Genomic DNA, 15132 nt, shown 5'->3' on the forward strand with positions numbered 1-15132 from the left:
ACTTATTTAATCCTCAAAACAAGGCTGGGAAGTGATAGGGGCCCCAGTATCATTCCTATTTGTTCTTGAGAAAACAGAGCTTTGCAGCAGCGAAGTGGGGGAGCCACAACTGGTACATGCATCCGTCTCACTCTGCACCCTACATATACTCTTAACTCTTTTATGGTACTGGTCAACAGCCTGAAGACCACTGAGAGAAACTTTTTCATGAATGATAAAATACATCACAAATTAATTCTATATTTTAAAAAGTGCTACTTCTTATTTGCCATGATGAATATTATCATTGATCTTAGTTAAAATGTAAAAATACAATTTAAAGAAAGCAAAGAATGTGCCAGCATTTTCATGTCTGAATTTCATACATTCATTAATAAACAGAAGCATGCATAACTATGATACAGCAAAACAAAGAAATAATTGGTTTAATGCCACATGTTGACCTACAATATTCCCATAATAAACTGTGACAGTGAATCACCAATGAATCTACCTTGTCCCAGACCCACAGTCCTGGGCTAGTTAACTTATCACAGTTATTTGCTCAGACTTACCACATACATGCAGCATGTCATAGGTTGGGCCCAGACACCGCCATACACATATAATACAGACAGCACAGTGCCTGGCACAAGACACGGGACCGTAGAGGGTGAGGGTTGGAGCACACACTAGTGCAAGATTGCACCCAAGGTTCAGGACATGTTTCATATGCCCCAAGGAAGCCAGCCTTGGAGGGGTGCAGATAATAAACTGCATCCTTCTTGAGTTTGCAAATGATATGAAAATGTTAACAGAAGGCCAGTCCTGCACCCATCCCTAGTTCTCCACTCACTTGTCACTGGAGATGCTGCAATCTATGACTGTTTTTCTGCTTGTATTGATGATTATGAATGGCAGCTGAATGGTAGAGTTCAGAGCCGGCGGGCCCTGGTTTTGCTGCTCATTTTGTCGATTTCTCTGTACCAGGTTTTTGAAAGCGATTTGCTGTAATGATCAATAAAAAGAATGTGGTCAAATGTGCATAAGTGAGTTGGAATTTAAAAGAATTAAGATATAGTTTAAAAGTAGAGAGTTTTAGAGAGTTTAAAGAGAAAGCCCACCTGCACTAATGAATTAATTTAAAAAATTAAACATTTCAGAAAGAATGATCTAACTCAATAAATACATTTTTCCATCATCCATAGAAACAGAACCTCACAATCTGGTAGAGAACCAGTAGGCACCTGGAACTCTTCAGCAAGCGACACAGCAAGGGTGATACCATTTATCTAACACAGACTCCTGAGAGTTTGGGGTCAAATATGCCCTTTAGGATGTCTAGCCCAGGGATATGCAAACATTTTAAAGCCACAAAATCCTTTCTCCAAATAAAATATCACTGGAGGTCAGGCACGGTGGCTCACGCCTGTAATTCCAACACTTTGGGAGGCCAAAGCAGGTGGATTGCTTGAGTCCAGGAGTTTAAGGCCAACCTGGGCAACATGGCAAAACCCTATCTCTACAAAAACTACAAACACTAGCTGGGCATGGTGGTATGTGCCTATAGTCCCAGCTACTCAGGAGGCTGAGGTGGGAGGATTGTTTGAACCCAGGAGGCAGAATTTGCTGTGAGCAGAGATCATAGCACTGCATTCCAGCCTGGCTGACAGAATGGGACCCTGTCTCAAAAAAACAAAGCAAAACAAAAAAACTCATGTAAAACAGATGGAAGTGGCACTGTTCAGGCTGGCTGCAGTGAGGCCAGGTCCTAAACTCTGCCACCTCTGCCCTCAAGCACAGCCACATGGTTTCTAAGGCACCTCCCTAGAACTTCTCAGCATCCTCTGGGCACAGTCTGGAATCCAGCCCCAGCCTTCCCCAACCTGACATTTCTAGATGAGGTAACTGAGGCTCAGCGCTAATTATAAGATACATCAAGGCCTAAATCTTTTTACTGGATCTTGCTGCTACTTTTAGTTATAACCATTACTCAAAAGCCAAAGAAAGTGATCTCCCTTTTAGATGGAAGCTGCAGTGAGCTGAGATCGCACCATTGTACTCCAGCCTGGGCAACAAGAGCAAAACTCTGTCTCAGAAAAACCAACCAACAAACAAACACAAAAACAAATAAGTTATCATTATAACTTTTTAAAATAAGGCACATGTATGACAGAATTTCATAGCCAGACTGTATGCAGTTCAAATTTTTCATCTGGTCAAGAAACAGATAACATTTTCAAAGTTCCTCAAGTCAGAGCCATTCATTCCCCTTCATTAGCTTGTTATATCTTGTCACCCTGTAGTGATAAATGTATTTTTTACATTTTAGCAATCTTGTGATCAGTATTGTTTATTTCAGGTTCTGGGCCTTAACTAAAGTTTCAGTAAGATTACTATTATTGGCCAGGCATGGTAGCTCACACCTGTAATCTCAGCACTCTGGGAGGCCAAAGTGGGAAGTTCTCTTGAGCCTAGGAGTTCGAGGATGCAGTAAGCTATGACTGTGCCACTACACTCCAGCCTGGGCAACAGAGGCCCTTTCTCAAGAAGAAAAAGAAAAGAAAAAAGAAAAAAAGGAAAGAAGGGAAGGGGAAGGGGAAGGGTAAAGGGAAGGGGAAGGGGAAGGGAAAAGGAAAAGGAAAGAAAAGAGAAAAGAAAAGAAAAGAAAAGAAAAGAAAAATACTATTATCTTAAAATGGCTGAGTGCTATCTCCCCAAAAAGGGAGCATCTACTCTTTGAAATGCACCAAAAATAATGAACACCAATTTATTGTAGACCTAAGTATGTCCAAAAATCACTATCAATAACTAGCACTGTCAGTATCATTACCAAACATTATTGAGGTTATGCTTCATTATTTTCTGTTGCTAAAGAACTAATTTATTGCTTAATTCATTTAATAATGAGGAAAAGTTATGATTAAACTGTGGAACTGAGAAAAAGAATTAAATGCTTACATACTCCTGCATAGCTTCTCTTCCCTTTTACTAGAATACACATCTCAAGAGGTGTTCCTACACTTTGCCTAGCCTGGTGTCCCTAGGGCCACAAGAGGACCTCGGTATATGGGGGAATATAAGCAGTGATAACTAATGACCCTTATGTATCTGTGATTCACTGTTTAATGCTGTGCATATTTAATAGTATCAGTGGTTTTTCAAGTGAAGAGAGCAGTAAAAACATAATGTTTATTATTACTGTTATTAGTTTTTGAGATGGAGTTTTGCTCTGTCGCCCAGGCTAGAGTACAGTGGTGTGATCTTGGCTCACTGCAACCTCCGCCTCCCAGGTTCAAATGATTCTCCTGCTTCAGGCTCCCGAGTAGCTGGGACTACAAGTACCCGCCACCATGCCCAGCTAACTTTCGTATTTTTAGTAGAGGTGGGGTTTTACCATATTGGCCAGGCTGGTCTTGAACTCCTGACCTTGTGATCCGCCTGCCTCGGCCTCCCAAAGTGCTAGGATTACAGGCGTGAGCCACTGCACCTGGTCATAATGTTGTTTTTTTAACATTGTCACAAATTTCATATACCACATAACGTTATTTTGGATAGAAAAAGGAAAAATAATTTCCCACTTATTTTGAACTGACTTATTTGTTGCCCTTTGAATGATTTCCTTTGGCCTTTTTTTCTTTTTCAAACTCATTAACAACTATTTCAGAGGCTGAACAGCTTTAAGTATGTTCATTCATTTTCCTGTGTGTTTATATTGGGTTTATCTACAGGTTTGCTTTACTCACACCATTCTTCTACTGCATTACCAAAAATAAAAGAGAGGTGGTAGCAAGTAGGTAATAGTTACCTGTGTCACGTGACACGAGTGAGTTGTGACATTAGCTTATAAAAAAAAAAATCAAGTAAGCTTAGCCATAGCAAATGGATTAATTTACTTTTTTTTTTTTTTTTTTTTTTTTAAAGACAGTCTTGCTCTGTTGCCCAGGCTGGGGTGCAGTGGTGCAATCTCGGCTAACTGCAACCTCCACCTCCCGGGTTCAAGTGATTCTCTTGCCTCAGCCTCCTGAGTACCTGAGATTACAGGTGTGCATCGCCACACCTGGCTTTTTGTATTTTTAGTAGAGATGGGGTTTCACCATGTTGGTCAGGCTGGTCTCGGACTCCTGACCTCGTGATCTGCCCGCCTCGGCCTCCCAAAGTACTGGGATGACAGGCGTAAACCACCGCGCCCGGCTGCTTAATTTACTTTCTATGACAACTTCATTTATCTGATGAAAGGAAAAAAACTGAAATACTAGGAGGAAATACTTTTTTTTTTTTGAGATGAAGTTTTGCTCTTGTTGCCCAGGCTGGAGTGCAGTGGGGCGATCTCAGCTCACTGCGACCTCTGCCTCCTGGGTTCAAGAGATCATCTTGCCTCAGCCTCTCCCAAGTAGCTGGGATTACAGGAATGTGCCACCATGCCTGGCTAATTTTTTGTATTTTTAGTAGAGAGATGGTTTCTCCATGTTGGTCAGGCTGGTCTCAAACTCCTGAACTCAGGTGATCTGCCCGCCTCCACCTTCCAAAGTGCTGGGATTACATGCGTGAGGCACCATGCCCGGCCTTCGGAAATAAGTTTTGTTTACCAGAAGACCACAAGTTGATTTAAGTTACACTTTGGGTTTCACTTTAATGTTTAGAGAGACCTGTTTCTATAAATGTTGACAGCCAGGTTCCCCCTGGGTGGAAATCTTCTATAAATATTTGGTTTGAGAGACAGTAGATGAAAAGAAGTTCAGGACTTTAAAAAATAAAAGAACAATGTTCATGGTACAGAGGTAAACAGGGAAAAAATATATTCAGTTTCATTCTTTGCATCAGGCATCTAGAGATGGGAAAGTCCTACACACATGAGGGTGATCTTGCCCAGCACCATTCTTTCTGATAGGCAGATAACTGTAGGCATGCTGATAAACAGGTTTTTAAAAATAACATGCCAAAAAAATTAAGCTCCAAAATGTTCCACGGTTTTGAGGAGATTCCAGGAAGGCCCCAGCACAGGGTTTGGGGTACGAGCTGCTAGGGGATACTGCAGATAACTATGCAGGGATAGGGACAACAGAGAGGCAGCCAGGGGGAAGAAGATGGCAGCACGGGAGTTCAAGGAGGAGGGTTTGGTAGAATTCTACAGGCAGAAGCATAGGAATAAACTGTCCATTTCAGCTTATTTTTTTTTAAAGCTGCACAATATTCTCTTCAAACATGTTATTATTAATTATATATAATATATATTATGTATATAAAAATATATATTATATATACATCATATATAATATTATATATATAATATTTTATATGTGTGTGTGTATATATATATCACCAGCCTAAGTTTTGGTATTTCTATAAATCTTACTGAATTAGACCCGGTGCAGTGGCTCATGTCTGTAATCTCATCACTTTGGGAGGCTGAGGCGGGTAGATCACAAGGTCAAGAATTCAAGACCAGCCTGGCCAAGATGGTGAAACCCTGTCTCTACTAAAAATACGAAGAAATTTGCCAGGCGTGGTGGTGGGCACCTGTAATCCCAGCTACTTGGGAGGCTGAGGCAGAGAATGGCTTGAACCCAGGAGGCAGAGGTTACAGTGAGCCAAGATCGCACCACTGCACTCCAGCCTGGTGAAAGAGCAAGACTCAGTCTCAAAAAACAACAGCAAAAATCTTACTGAATTATGTCATGCCATTCTGTCATTTACTGATAAGTATTACAGGCAGATTTGATTACTGTACTTGAAGCACCTAAAATTTAACTAGCTTCACTAGTGGATATTTCAAATTCGGGTTAAAATTAACAAACACAAAAAGACACTTGACAGTTCATGTTTGGAGAGGCCTGAGTGTCAACGGTGAACTGCTGCCTGGTGTAAGTCATACACAGGGCAGGGAAGCTGCTGTGGAGCTGAGATGATGGCAACAGATGGGACCATCTTAAGGCAAAGCACGTGGATGGCAACAAGCTAGGAGGTAAGAGAGGCTGCTCTGGCGTGGGCTCACCACACACTACTCAGAGGCACCACAATTAGAAAACACACTGACTCCAAAAGGCAGGAAGTGGAGAAACAGGGAAGGTAATGAAAACATCTTGGCATCTTTACCTGTAGAAGAAGTTCTTGCAACTGGGCCCGCTTCTGCTTTATCCGTTCTATCCGCCTCTGCTTCTCTATCTTTAAAACATTGGTTACAAAATAATATGAACACAGGTAGAGTATAAAGTATCATTCACTTTCCAGGTCCCTATTCTGAGACAACCATTTTCCCTAGAGAAACTCAACCCATTTTAACAATATGAATAAAGACAAATCATATCTTTGTAGGGGGCAGGGGTTGGAGTGAACAAGTAGGCACAACATCAGATCTGTGGCAACTGTCATCAAAAATGAAATCATATACTTAATGAATACTTGTTAGCAGTACTTGTTGCAATTATTATTCAAGTTCTAATCAAAGTAATAGTACCACTTAGTTTATATTTACTCTATCTGCCAACACAAAAGTAAGCATTTTACACACGTTATCTTAATTCATCTTCACAAAAACCTTATGAGTTAAGTCCTGTTGTTATCCACTTTGCATCGAAGGAAATGGAGGCATAGAGGGCTTGAGTAACTACCCAATGTCACGCAGCTAGTGAATGGCAAGAGTCAAGATTTGAACCTAAACCCTCTGGCTACAGGGAGTCTGTTATTAATTACTTTGTTATATTACTCCTCTGAGAATAAGGCAAGATCTTATTTACAATTTCAGTTTAGCTGACTCTCCAGTGAGGACAGCTGATCATACAGATATCTCACACATCATGGTAGGCTGGGCGTAGTGGCTCACACCTGTAATCCCAGCACTTTGGGAGGCCAAGGTGGGAGAATCACTTGAGATCAGGAGTTTGAGACCAGCCTGGCCAACATGGCGAAACTCTATCTCTACAAAAAATACAAAAGCCGTATGTAGCGGCGCGCGCCTGTAGTCCCAGCTAATTGGGAGGCTGAGACACAAGAATTGCTTGAACTCGGGAGGTGGAGGTTGCAGTGAGCCGAGATCATGCCACTGTACTCCAGCCTGGGCAACAAAGCAAGACCCTGTCTCAAAAAAAAAAAAAAAAAAAAAAAAAAGAAAGAAACTTACTTATTGGACAAATTTTCCAGCTTCAAACCACTGCTTTTTTTCTCAATCTGATAACTACTTAGAGAAAACAGACATTAGGGTCTGAACTTCCTTGCAGCTGAGTTCCTCACTGTCTCCTTGGGCAAAAGCCAATGACATCTATTAAGAAATTTATGGCCGGGAGTGGTGGCTCACGCCTGTAATCCCAGTACTTTGGGAGGTCAAGGTGGGCGGATCACGAGGTCAGGAGTTCGAGAGCAGCCTGGCCAAGAGACCAGCCTGGCCCATAAAGTGAAACTTTGTCTCTACTAAAAAAAAAAAATTAGCCATGCATAGTGGCAGGCACCAGTAATCCCAGCTACTTGGGAGGCTGAGGCAGGAGAACTGCTTGAACCCGGGAGGTGGAGGTTGCAGGAGCTGACAAAGATCGCGCCATTGAACTCCAGCCTGGGTGACAGAGCAAAATTCCAACTCAAAACAAAAAAAAAAAAAAAAAAAAAAAAAAAGAAAATTTACAAGAGCCCATCGGTTTGGACTGAGCTCCTGCACTAGGCCCAACAGACCAAACTAAAATGGAGTCACTCATGCTGAAGTTCCATGCCACCAGGCCAAAACTCAGTTGTTCATCTGACCTAGGAAATCAGGAGAGAAAGAGAATAGTAAACTACCCAAACAGGCCAGTTGCAGCTGGCATAAGAGAGTCTTCTCTGTTTTACCCTTATAAGGAAAGTGACATTGAAATGTCCAATCTGCTTTTTGTTCCGTTTCTGCCTCTATCTGCCTTTGCTGCTTCTCTATCTTTAAAACACTGAATAATGTTCAACCTCTTCTGTTCAGCTTATAGGAACACTCATTCTACTTACTAGTGAGGTGTTGCCAGATTCTAGAATCACAAATAAAAGACAAGATCTTTAAATTTGTTACAGTTTTGTCTTTCGATCATCAAATAAGACATTTCTCTTGTCTGCTTCAGCAGATTCTCTCTTACTTGCTCCGCATCCAGTCTAGTTTACACTAGGGAGTTTCCATTCATGGTTCCTCTAATGCACCACGTTTTACTTTTAAATTACTTAAGATTCACTGTAAAATCTGTGTGGCGTTCTACATTGGAAAAGATGTTGTAGGAGCATCCCTTTGTCAGAAGGTCTGACAAGCAAGGCCCCTTACCTGTCCCTCATCCAACTAGGTCAAGCCACACTGATTCTACCTCTATAACACCTCTCCAATCTCATGGCCACTGCTGTAACTCAGACCATCTCTAATCCCCCTCCTCCATTCCATTTCCTTCCCTACCTGTTAATTTTACTTCCAACCCACTGGCAGAGTGATCCTTCAAAAAACATCCTATCAACCCTTCTCTTTGTAATTTATCAACTGCTTCCCTTTGTTTACAGGATCAGGTCCCCACTGCTTAACACTTAGATATCTATCCACCTTTCTGAATGCCTGTTCCCTAGTCACACCCAGCTCCAGGCAAGCTTTCTCATGCCTGTCTCAGCCCATGCAGCGCCTCTGCCTGGAAGGCCCTCCCCACCCGTATCCACTTGGCAAACTACTCCCACCTCATGCCTGAGCTCTGGGATTATCTCCTTGGTAAAGCCCTCCCCCACCCCTCTTTGCAGAGAATCTGCACATTTCTCTCATAGGAGTAATCACATTTTTGGTTAACTCTTTTACATTTCTCTTCTCCCCAGTTAGAATGACAGTTCCTTGGGTTCAGAGATTTGCCTTGTATAACCTATGATTAAGCACAAGGTAGATGTGAATAGGTTTTTTTGCTTAATAAGTCTTTGGTATAAGCTCAATATTACTCATGAAAATGATGCTCAAATTCCACTCTGTCAGAAGGAAGAAAAACGAGAAAAGGAGGATACTTCCATTGTAGCATATGAAAAATATTGTATAGCTTCTGATGAGTATCTGGTTTCTCTCTCCATCCATAAGTATAATAATACCAAATAACTGAATTGCTGGGGAGAAAAAAGACTGAGAAAAACAGGAAACCAATCTTAATTATCTCCCAAAGCTATATATATATACACACACACACATATATATATTTTTTTAAAGATGGAGTCTTGCTCTTGTCGCCTAGACTGGAGTGCCATAATGGCGTCATCTCGGTTCACTATAACCTCTGCCTCCTGGGTTCAAACGATTCTCCTGCCTCAGCCTTCCCAGTAGTTGGGATCACAGGCATCTGCCACTGGCTAGTTTTTTTTTTTTTTTTGAGACGGAGTCTCGCTCTGTCACCCAGGCTGGAGTGCAGTGGCCGGATCTCAGCTCACTGCAAGCTCTGCCCCCCGGGTTTACACCATTCTCCGGCCTCAGCCTCCGGAGTAGCTGGGACTACAGGCGCCGGCCACCTCGCCTGGCTCGTTTTTTGTATTTTTTAGTAGAGACGGGGTTTCACCGTGTTAGCCAGGATGGTCTCGATCTCCTGACCTCGTGATCCGCCCGTCTCGGCCTCCCAAAGTGCTGGGATCACAGGCTTGAGCCACCGCGTCCGGTCTTGTATTTTTAATAGAGATGGGATTTCACCATTTTGGCCAGGCTGGTCTCGAACTCCTGACCTCAGGTGATCCACCCACCTTAGCCTCCCAAAGTGCTGGGATTATAGGCGTGAGCCACTGCGCCTGGCCCAAAAACCATATTTAACCTCAGTTTATTCCATTTATGGCCATGGTAGTAAAATTATGTCACGTCAATTTAGAAACAGTATGTCAGGGAACATGCTCATGTAGAAAGAATTTTCTATAATGCTTAAAGTTAACAGAACTTAAAATGCTTCTGCACACATAATTCCAAAATTCTATTCATTTTGGTAAAGACACAGATGAAACACTATTCATTCTGTTGCTACTATTTCTAAAGTCAAATGTAAAAGTCTGACTTTCACAGCTATATTCAGAATATTGTATAACCAATAAAGGAAATAAACACCCAGTTTGATCCTTTTTTTTTTTTTTTTTGGATACATACAGCAAGCATCTTATCAAATAAGATGCCATTTCACCAAAAGTTTATTAGTAGAGTGCTCAGAATTAACTTAGAATGAAATAAAAATCTTCCCTAAGAAACAGTAAAGTCAAACTGTTATTTAACTTTTATCCCTCAGTTTCATCATTTACAAATTAAACTGTAGACTATACCTACAAGGCACCTTCTAATTCTAAAATTCTACAGTCTGTTAAAAAATGACATAGTATACATGAAAAATTAGAAATATTTGATATTACAATTACATTTTAAAATTAAAATGTCTCTGATGTAAAATAATACAAAAAGCTATTCATAAACAGATTTTCTCACTTACCTCCAGATTCTGACATTCCTGAGCAGAATTGGTAGGCAGGCCAATCCACTTGATTTCTTTTTTTTCCTTTGAAATTATGTTCATTGCCATTAGCACATTTAAAGCATCATAAACTCTTCGCCTAATGTTTTTCTGATCGTAAGCCTGCTAAAAAACATTTTCATTGAGTGATAATTAAGGGTTAAGATACAGTCACATGATATTAATATATCAAATTAATATTACGTCTTCAAAGTGCTGGAAGGATTCTATTTTTTTATTTAGCAAACTGACAAAGACATCCAAAAGAATTCTATATTCCGTGAAAATATCCTTCAAAATTAAAGGTGAAATAAAAATACTTTCAAACAATATAAAACAAAATAATCTTAAAAATAAAGATCATGTTACCTGCAGATCTACACTGAAATATACCAAAGGGATTTCTTCAGGTAGAAGAAATATCATCTAATATGGGAGCTTAGAGATGTAGGATAGAATGAAGACCAACCCAAAAGGTAAATATGTGGGTAAATCTCAATTTTCACTGTATAAAACAATAATGTCTTATGGAGGCTAGAATAAATACAGAACTTAATTAATATACATGACAATAAATAGCATATATATTAACAGAAAAACGTATTGGAGGTAAAATGTTCTAAGCCCTTGCATTATCTGGGAGGATTTTAGACTTAAAAAAGTCAAGGACATTTATTCAAGTTCTGGGTAAAACTGTGCTTCTCAAAATGTGTTCCTTGACCACTGTTGATCTGCAAACTGTCTCCAATCTACAATGAGATTAGGAACTTGCACCAAAATATAATCCTCTGTATGACAATGGACACTGTTCATTTCAGTTGACCATTTTTCTTCTTCTTCTTTTTTTTTTTTTTTGAGACAGCGTCACGCTCTGTCACCTGGGCTGGAGTACAGTGGCGCGATCTCAGCTCACTGCAACCTCTACCTCCCAGGTTCAAGTGACTCTTCTGTCTCAGCCTCCCAAGTAGCTGAGACTAGAGGCGTGTGCCGCCACACCCAGCTAATTTTTGTATTTTTAGTACAGACGGGGTTTCACCATATTGGCCAGGCTGGTCTCAAATTCCTGACCTCGTGATCTGCCTGCCTCGACCTCCCAAAGTGCTGGGATTACAGGTGTGAGTCACCGCACCCGGACTACTTCTTCTATTTTTTTGATAGAAAGACTTACTCAATGAAGGAAACCATGTTGGTTTACATTGTGGAACAAGGTCCTCAGGAAATGCAATGATAATAAAGGATGGTGGAGAACACTGAATCCACCTAAATATAAAACTAGATCTAAATAAGTGGGGGATTTGTTATAGAACTGAATGTAAATATTAGAAATCTCGACAATAGGCCAGGAGTGGTGGCTCATGCTTGTAATCCCACCACTTTGAGAGGCCAAGGCGGGCGGATCACCTAAGGTCAGGAGTTCAAGACCAGTCTGGCCAACATGGCAAAACCCCATCTCTACTAAAAAATACAAAACTAAGCTGGGCGTGGTGGCACATGCCTGTGATCCCAGTCACCTCGGAGGCTGAGGCAGGAAAATCTCTTGAATCCGGGAGACGGAGGTTGCAGTGAGTCAAGATTGTGCCACTGCACTCCAGTCTGGGTGACAAAGCTAGACTCTTGTCTCAAAAAAAAAAGAAATGTTGACCCTGCAGAAACAATGATACTGTAACAACAAGTCCTGGGAGGAGGCAATGTGGTAGGTATGCCAATTTCCTCTTTTTGATATTGGAAGGGATATGGATGTTATTCAAAGCAGATTAAATAAGAACAAAGGGTTCAGCACAATATTTATTTAAAGTAAGAAAAATAACTATAATAATAATAATCTTATTATTATTATTTTTCCGAGACAGAGTCTTGCTCTCTTGCCCAGGCTGTAGTGCAGTGGTGAGATTTTGGCTCACTGCAACCTCCGCCTCCCAGGTTCAAGCAATTCTCCTGCCTCAGCCTTCTGAGTAGCTGGGATTACAGGAACGTGCCACCATGCCTGGCAATTTTTTTGTATTTTTAGTAGAAACAGGGTTTCACAGTGTTAGCCAGGATAGTGTCGATCTCCTGACCTTGTGATCTGCCCACCTCAGCCTCCCAAAGTGCTGGGATTACAGGCATGAGCCACCATGCCAAATATTTTTTAAATGTTAAAACAAAAAAAACGCAACTAAGGCCGGGCGCAGTCGCTCATGCCTGTAATCCCAGCACTTTGGAAGGCCGAGGCAGGTGGATCACCTGAGGTCAGGAGTTTGAGACCAGCCTAGCCAACATGGTGAAACCCTGTCTCTACTAAAAATACAAAAATTAGCTGCGAATGGTGGTGTGCGCCTGTAATCCCAGCTATGCGGGAGGCTGAGGCACAAGAAGAGCTTGAACCTGGGAGGCAGAGGTTGCAGTGAGCCAAGATCACACCACTGAGCTCCAGCCTGGGCGACAGAGCGAGGCTCCATCTGAAAAAAAAAGAATTCCCTCCAAACTAAAACTCAACAACAACAAAAAATCCCCCAAAATAAAGGATGAAACCCTCAAGTATAATCGTTCATCTAGCTTACCTGATTCCTCAAATCTATAACAAAGATAACACAAAGAGGTACCATCATCCATCAAAATCAATGTCAGGTTCATGATCTACCTACCGAATCAGCAGCCAAATGGTTATTTGAATTGGTGAACTCTGACACCAGCTCATCAGCGACTTCATTGTATGATGTTGTACCTTTTCGCTGAACTTTCTCACACACTTTCATGGAAAAGTGTCTCAAGCCTTTCCCATTTTTATCTCCTTTTTTGCTTCGTTTACTAGAAGGGAAAAAAGTTTTTTTACTCCATTGTACATATTAGAGACTTCCTGTACAAATCTCTGTAAGATAATTCAAGAAGACAGTAATTTAAGTTTTACTTCAGGTGTCAAAAATTTAAATTGAATAGAGATGAGAAAATGTTTATTTAAACTTACTTTTTGCCTTAAAGGCCTAATAAAGTATGAAGTTAGAGTGTTTTTCTATGAACATCATTTATTTATTCAACAAATATTTATTGACCAGTTACTATTCTATGCCAGATACAGTTATTGACACTGAGAATAAGTCAGTGAAAAAACACAAAAACTTTGCCCTTGTACAGCTAACATACTTATCTTTTCGTATTCTATGTAGATTATAGGTTTTTTACTGAAATTAAAACTACAGTCATTTGCCACAGAAGGACATTTCAGTCAAAGATGGGCCGCATATACAACAGTAGTCCAGTAAGATTACAATGGAACTGAAAAATTCTCATTGCCTAGTGAGGTAGTAACTATCATAATGCCGTAGCATAATGCATTACTCACATGTTTGTGGTGATGCTGGCAAACAAACCTACTGCTCTGCCAGTCCTATAAAAGTCTAGCACATGCAATTATGGACAGTACATAATACTTGATAATGATAATAAATGACTATGTTACTGGTTTCTGTATTTACTAAACTATACTTTTCATCATTTTAGAGCACACTTCTTCAAATTATAAATTAAAGTTAACTGTAAAAAGCCTCAGGCAATCCTTCAGGAGGTATCCAGAAGAATGCATTGTTATCACCGGAGATGACAGCTCCATGTGTGTTACTGCCCCTAAAGACCTTCCAGTGGGACAAGATGTGGAGGTAGGGGACAGTGATATTGATTATCTTGACCCCCCTGTAGGCCTAGGATAGTATGTCTCAGTTTTCTTTTCTTTCTTGGAGACAGAGTCTCGCCCTATCCCCTAGGCTGGAGTGCAGTGGCGTGATCTCTGCTCACTGCAACCTCTGCATCCCAAGTTCAAGAGATTCTCCTGCCTCAGCCTCCCAAGTAGCTGGGATTACAGGTGTGCGCCACCACACCTGGCTAATTTTTTTTTTTTTTTTTTTTTTTGAGACGGAGTCTGGCTCTGTCTCCCAGGCTGGAGTGCAGTGGCCGGATCTCAGCTCACTGCAAGCTCTGCCTCCCGGGTTTACACCATTCTCCTGCCTCAGCCTCCGGAGTAGCTGGGACTACAGGCGCCCGCCACCTCGCCCGGCTAGTTTTTTGTATTTTTAGTAGAGACGGGGTTTCACCGTGTTAGCCAGGATGGTCTCGATCTCCTGACCTCGTGATCCGCCCGTCTCTGGCCTCCCAAAGTGCTGGGATTACAGGCTTGAGCCACCGCGTCCGGCCTAATTTTTGTATTTTTAGTATAGCCAGGGTTTCATCATGTTGACCAAGCTGTTCTAGAACTCCTGACCTCAGGTGATCCACCCGCCTTGGCCCCCCAAAGTGCTGGGATTACAGGCGTGAGCCACTGCGCCTGGCCCCTGTGTCAGTTTTCTGTTTTGGGGGGTTTCTTTGGATTCAGGGTCTCACTCTTGCCTGGGCTAGAGTGCAGTACTGCCATCGTGGCTCACTGCAGCCTAAACCTCCTGTACTCAGGTGATCCTTCCATCTCAACCTTCCAAGTAGTTAGAATTATAGGTGCATGTCATCATGCCTGGCTAATTTCTTTTCTTTTTTGTAGAGACAGGGTCTTGTTATGTTGCCCAGGCTGCTCTTGAACTCCTGACCTCAAGTGATCCCTCCCATCTCAGCCTCCCAAAGTGTTGGGTTATAAGTGTGAGCCACCCTGCCCAGCCACGTCTCAGTGTTCAACAAAAAAGTTTCAAAAGTAAAAAAAAAAAAAAAAATTAAGGATATAAAGAAAATATTTTTGTACAGCTGAACAATGTGTAATGAT

The 15132-nt window shown here is 41.4% G+C and overlaps 1 protein-coding gene across 10 annotated transcripts in view; it reads right to left on the minus strand.

Moving 5' to 3' along the window:
* Nucleotides 1-15132, minus strand: part of TFDP2 (transcription factor Dp-2) — a 201366-nt gene that overhangs the window by 10571 nt on the left and 175663 nt on the right. For 7 of the 10 annotated variants that reach the window (XM_030934845.1, XM_010378275.2, XM_030934839.1 and 4 more), the window contains 4 exons: nt 13040-13202; nt 10395-10538; nt 6076-6144; nt 836-987 (listed from right to left, as the gene is read on the minus strand). In XM_030934845.1, the coding sequence (XP_030790705.1) occupies nt 836-987; nt 6076-6144; nt 10395-10538; nt 13040-13202 (528 nt within the window). Of the gene's footprint in view, nt 1-835; nt 988-6075; nt 6145-10394; nt 10542-13039; nt 13203-15132 lie in introns of all 10 variants that reach the window. The other 3 variants (XM_010378274.2, XM_030934841.1, XM_030934832.1) reach the window with 1 other exon arrangement.

This window comes from Rhinopithecus roxellana, chromosome 1 (genome assembly GCF_007565055.1).
Source record: "Rhinopithecus roxellana isolate Shanxi Qingling chromosome 1, ASM756505v1, whole genome shotgun sequence".
In the NCBI taxonomy this organism is placed as follows: Eukaryota; Metazoa; Chordata; class Mammalia; order Primates; family Cercopithecidae; genus Rhinopithecus; species Rhinopithecus roxellana.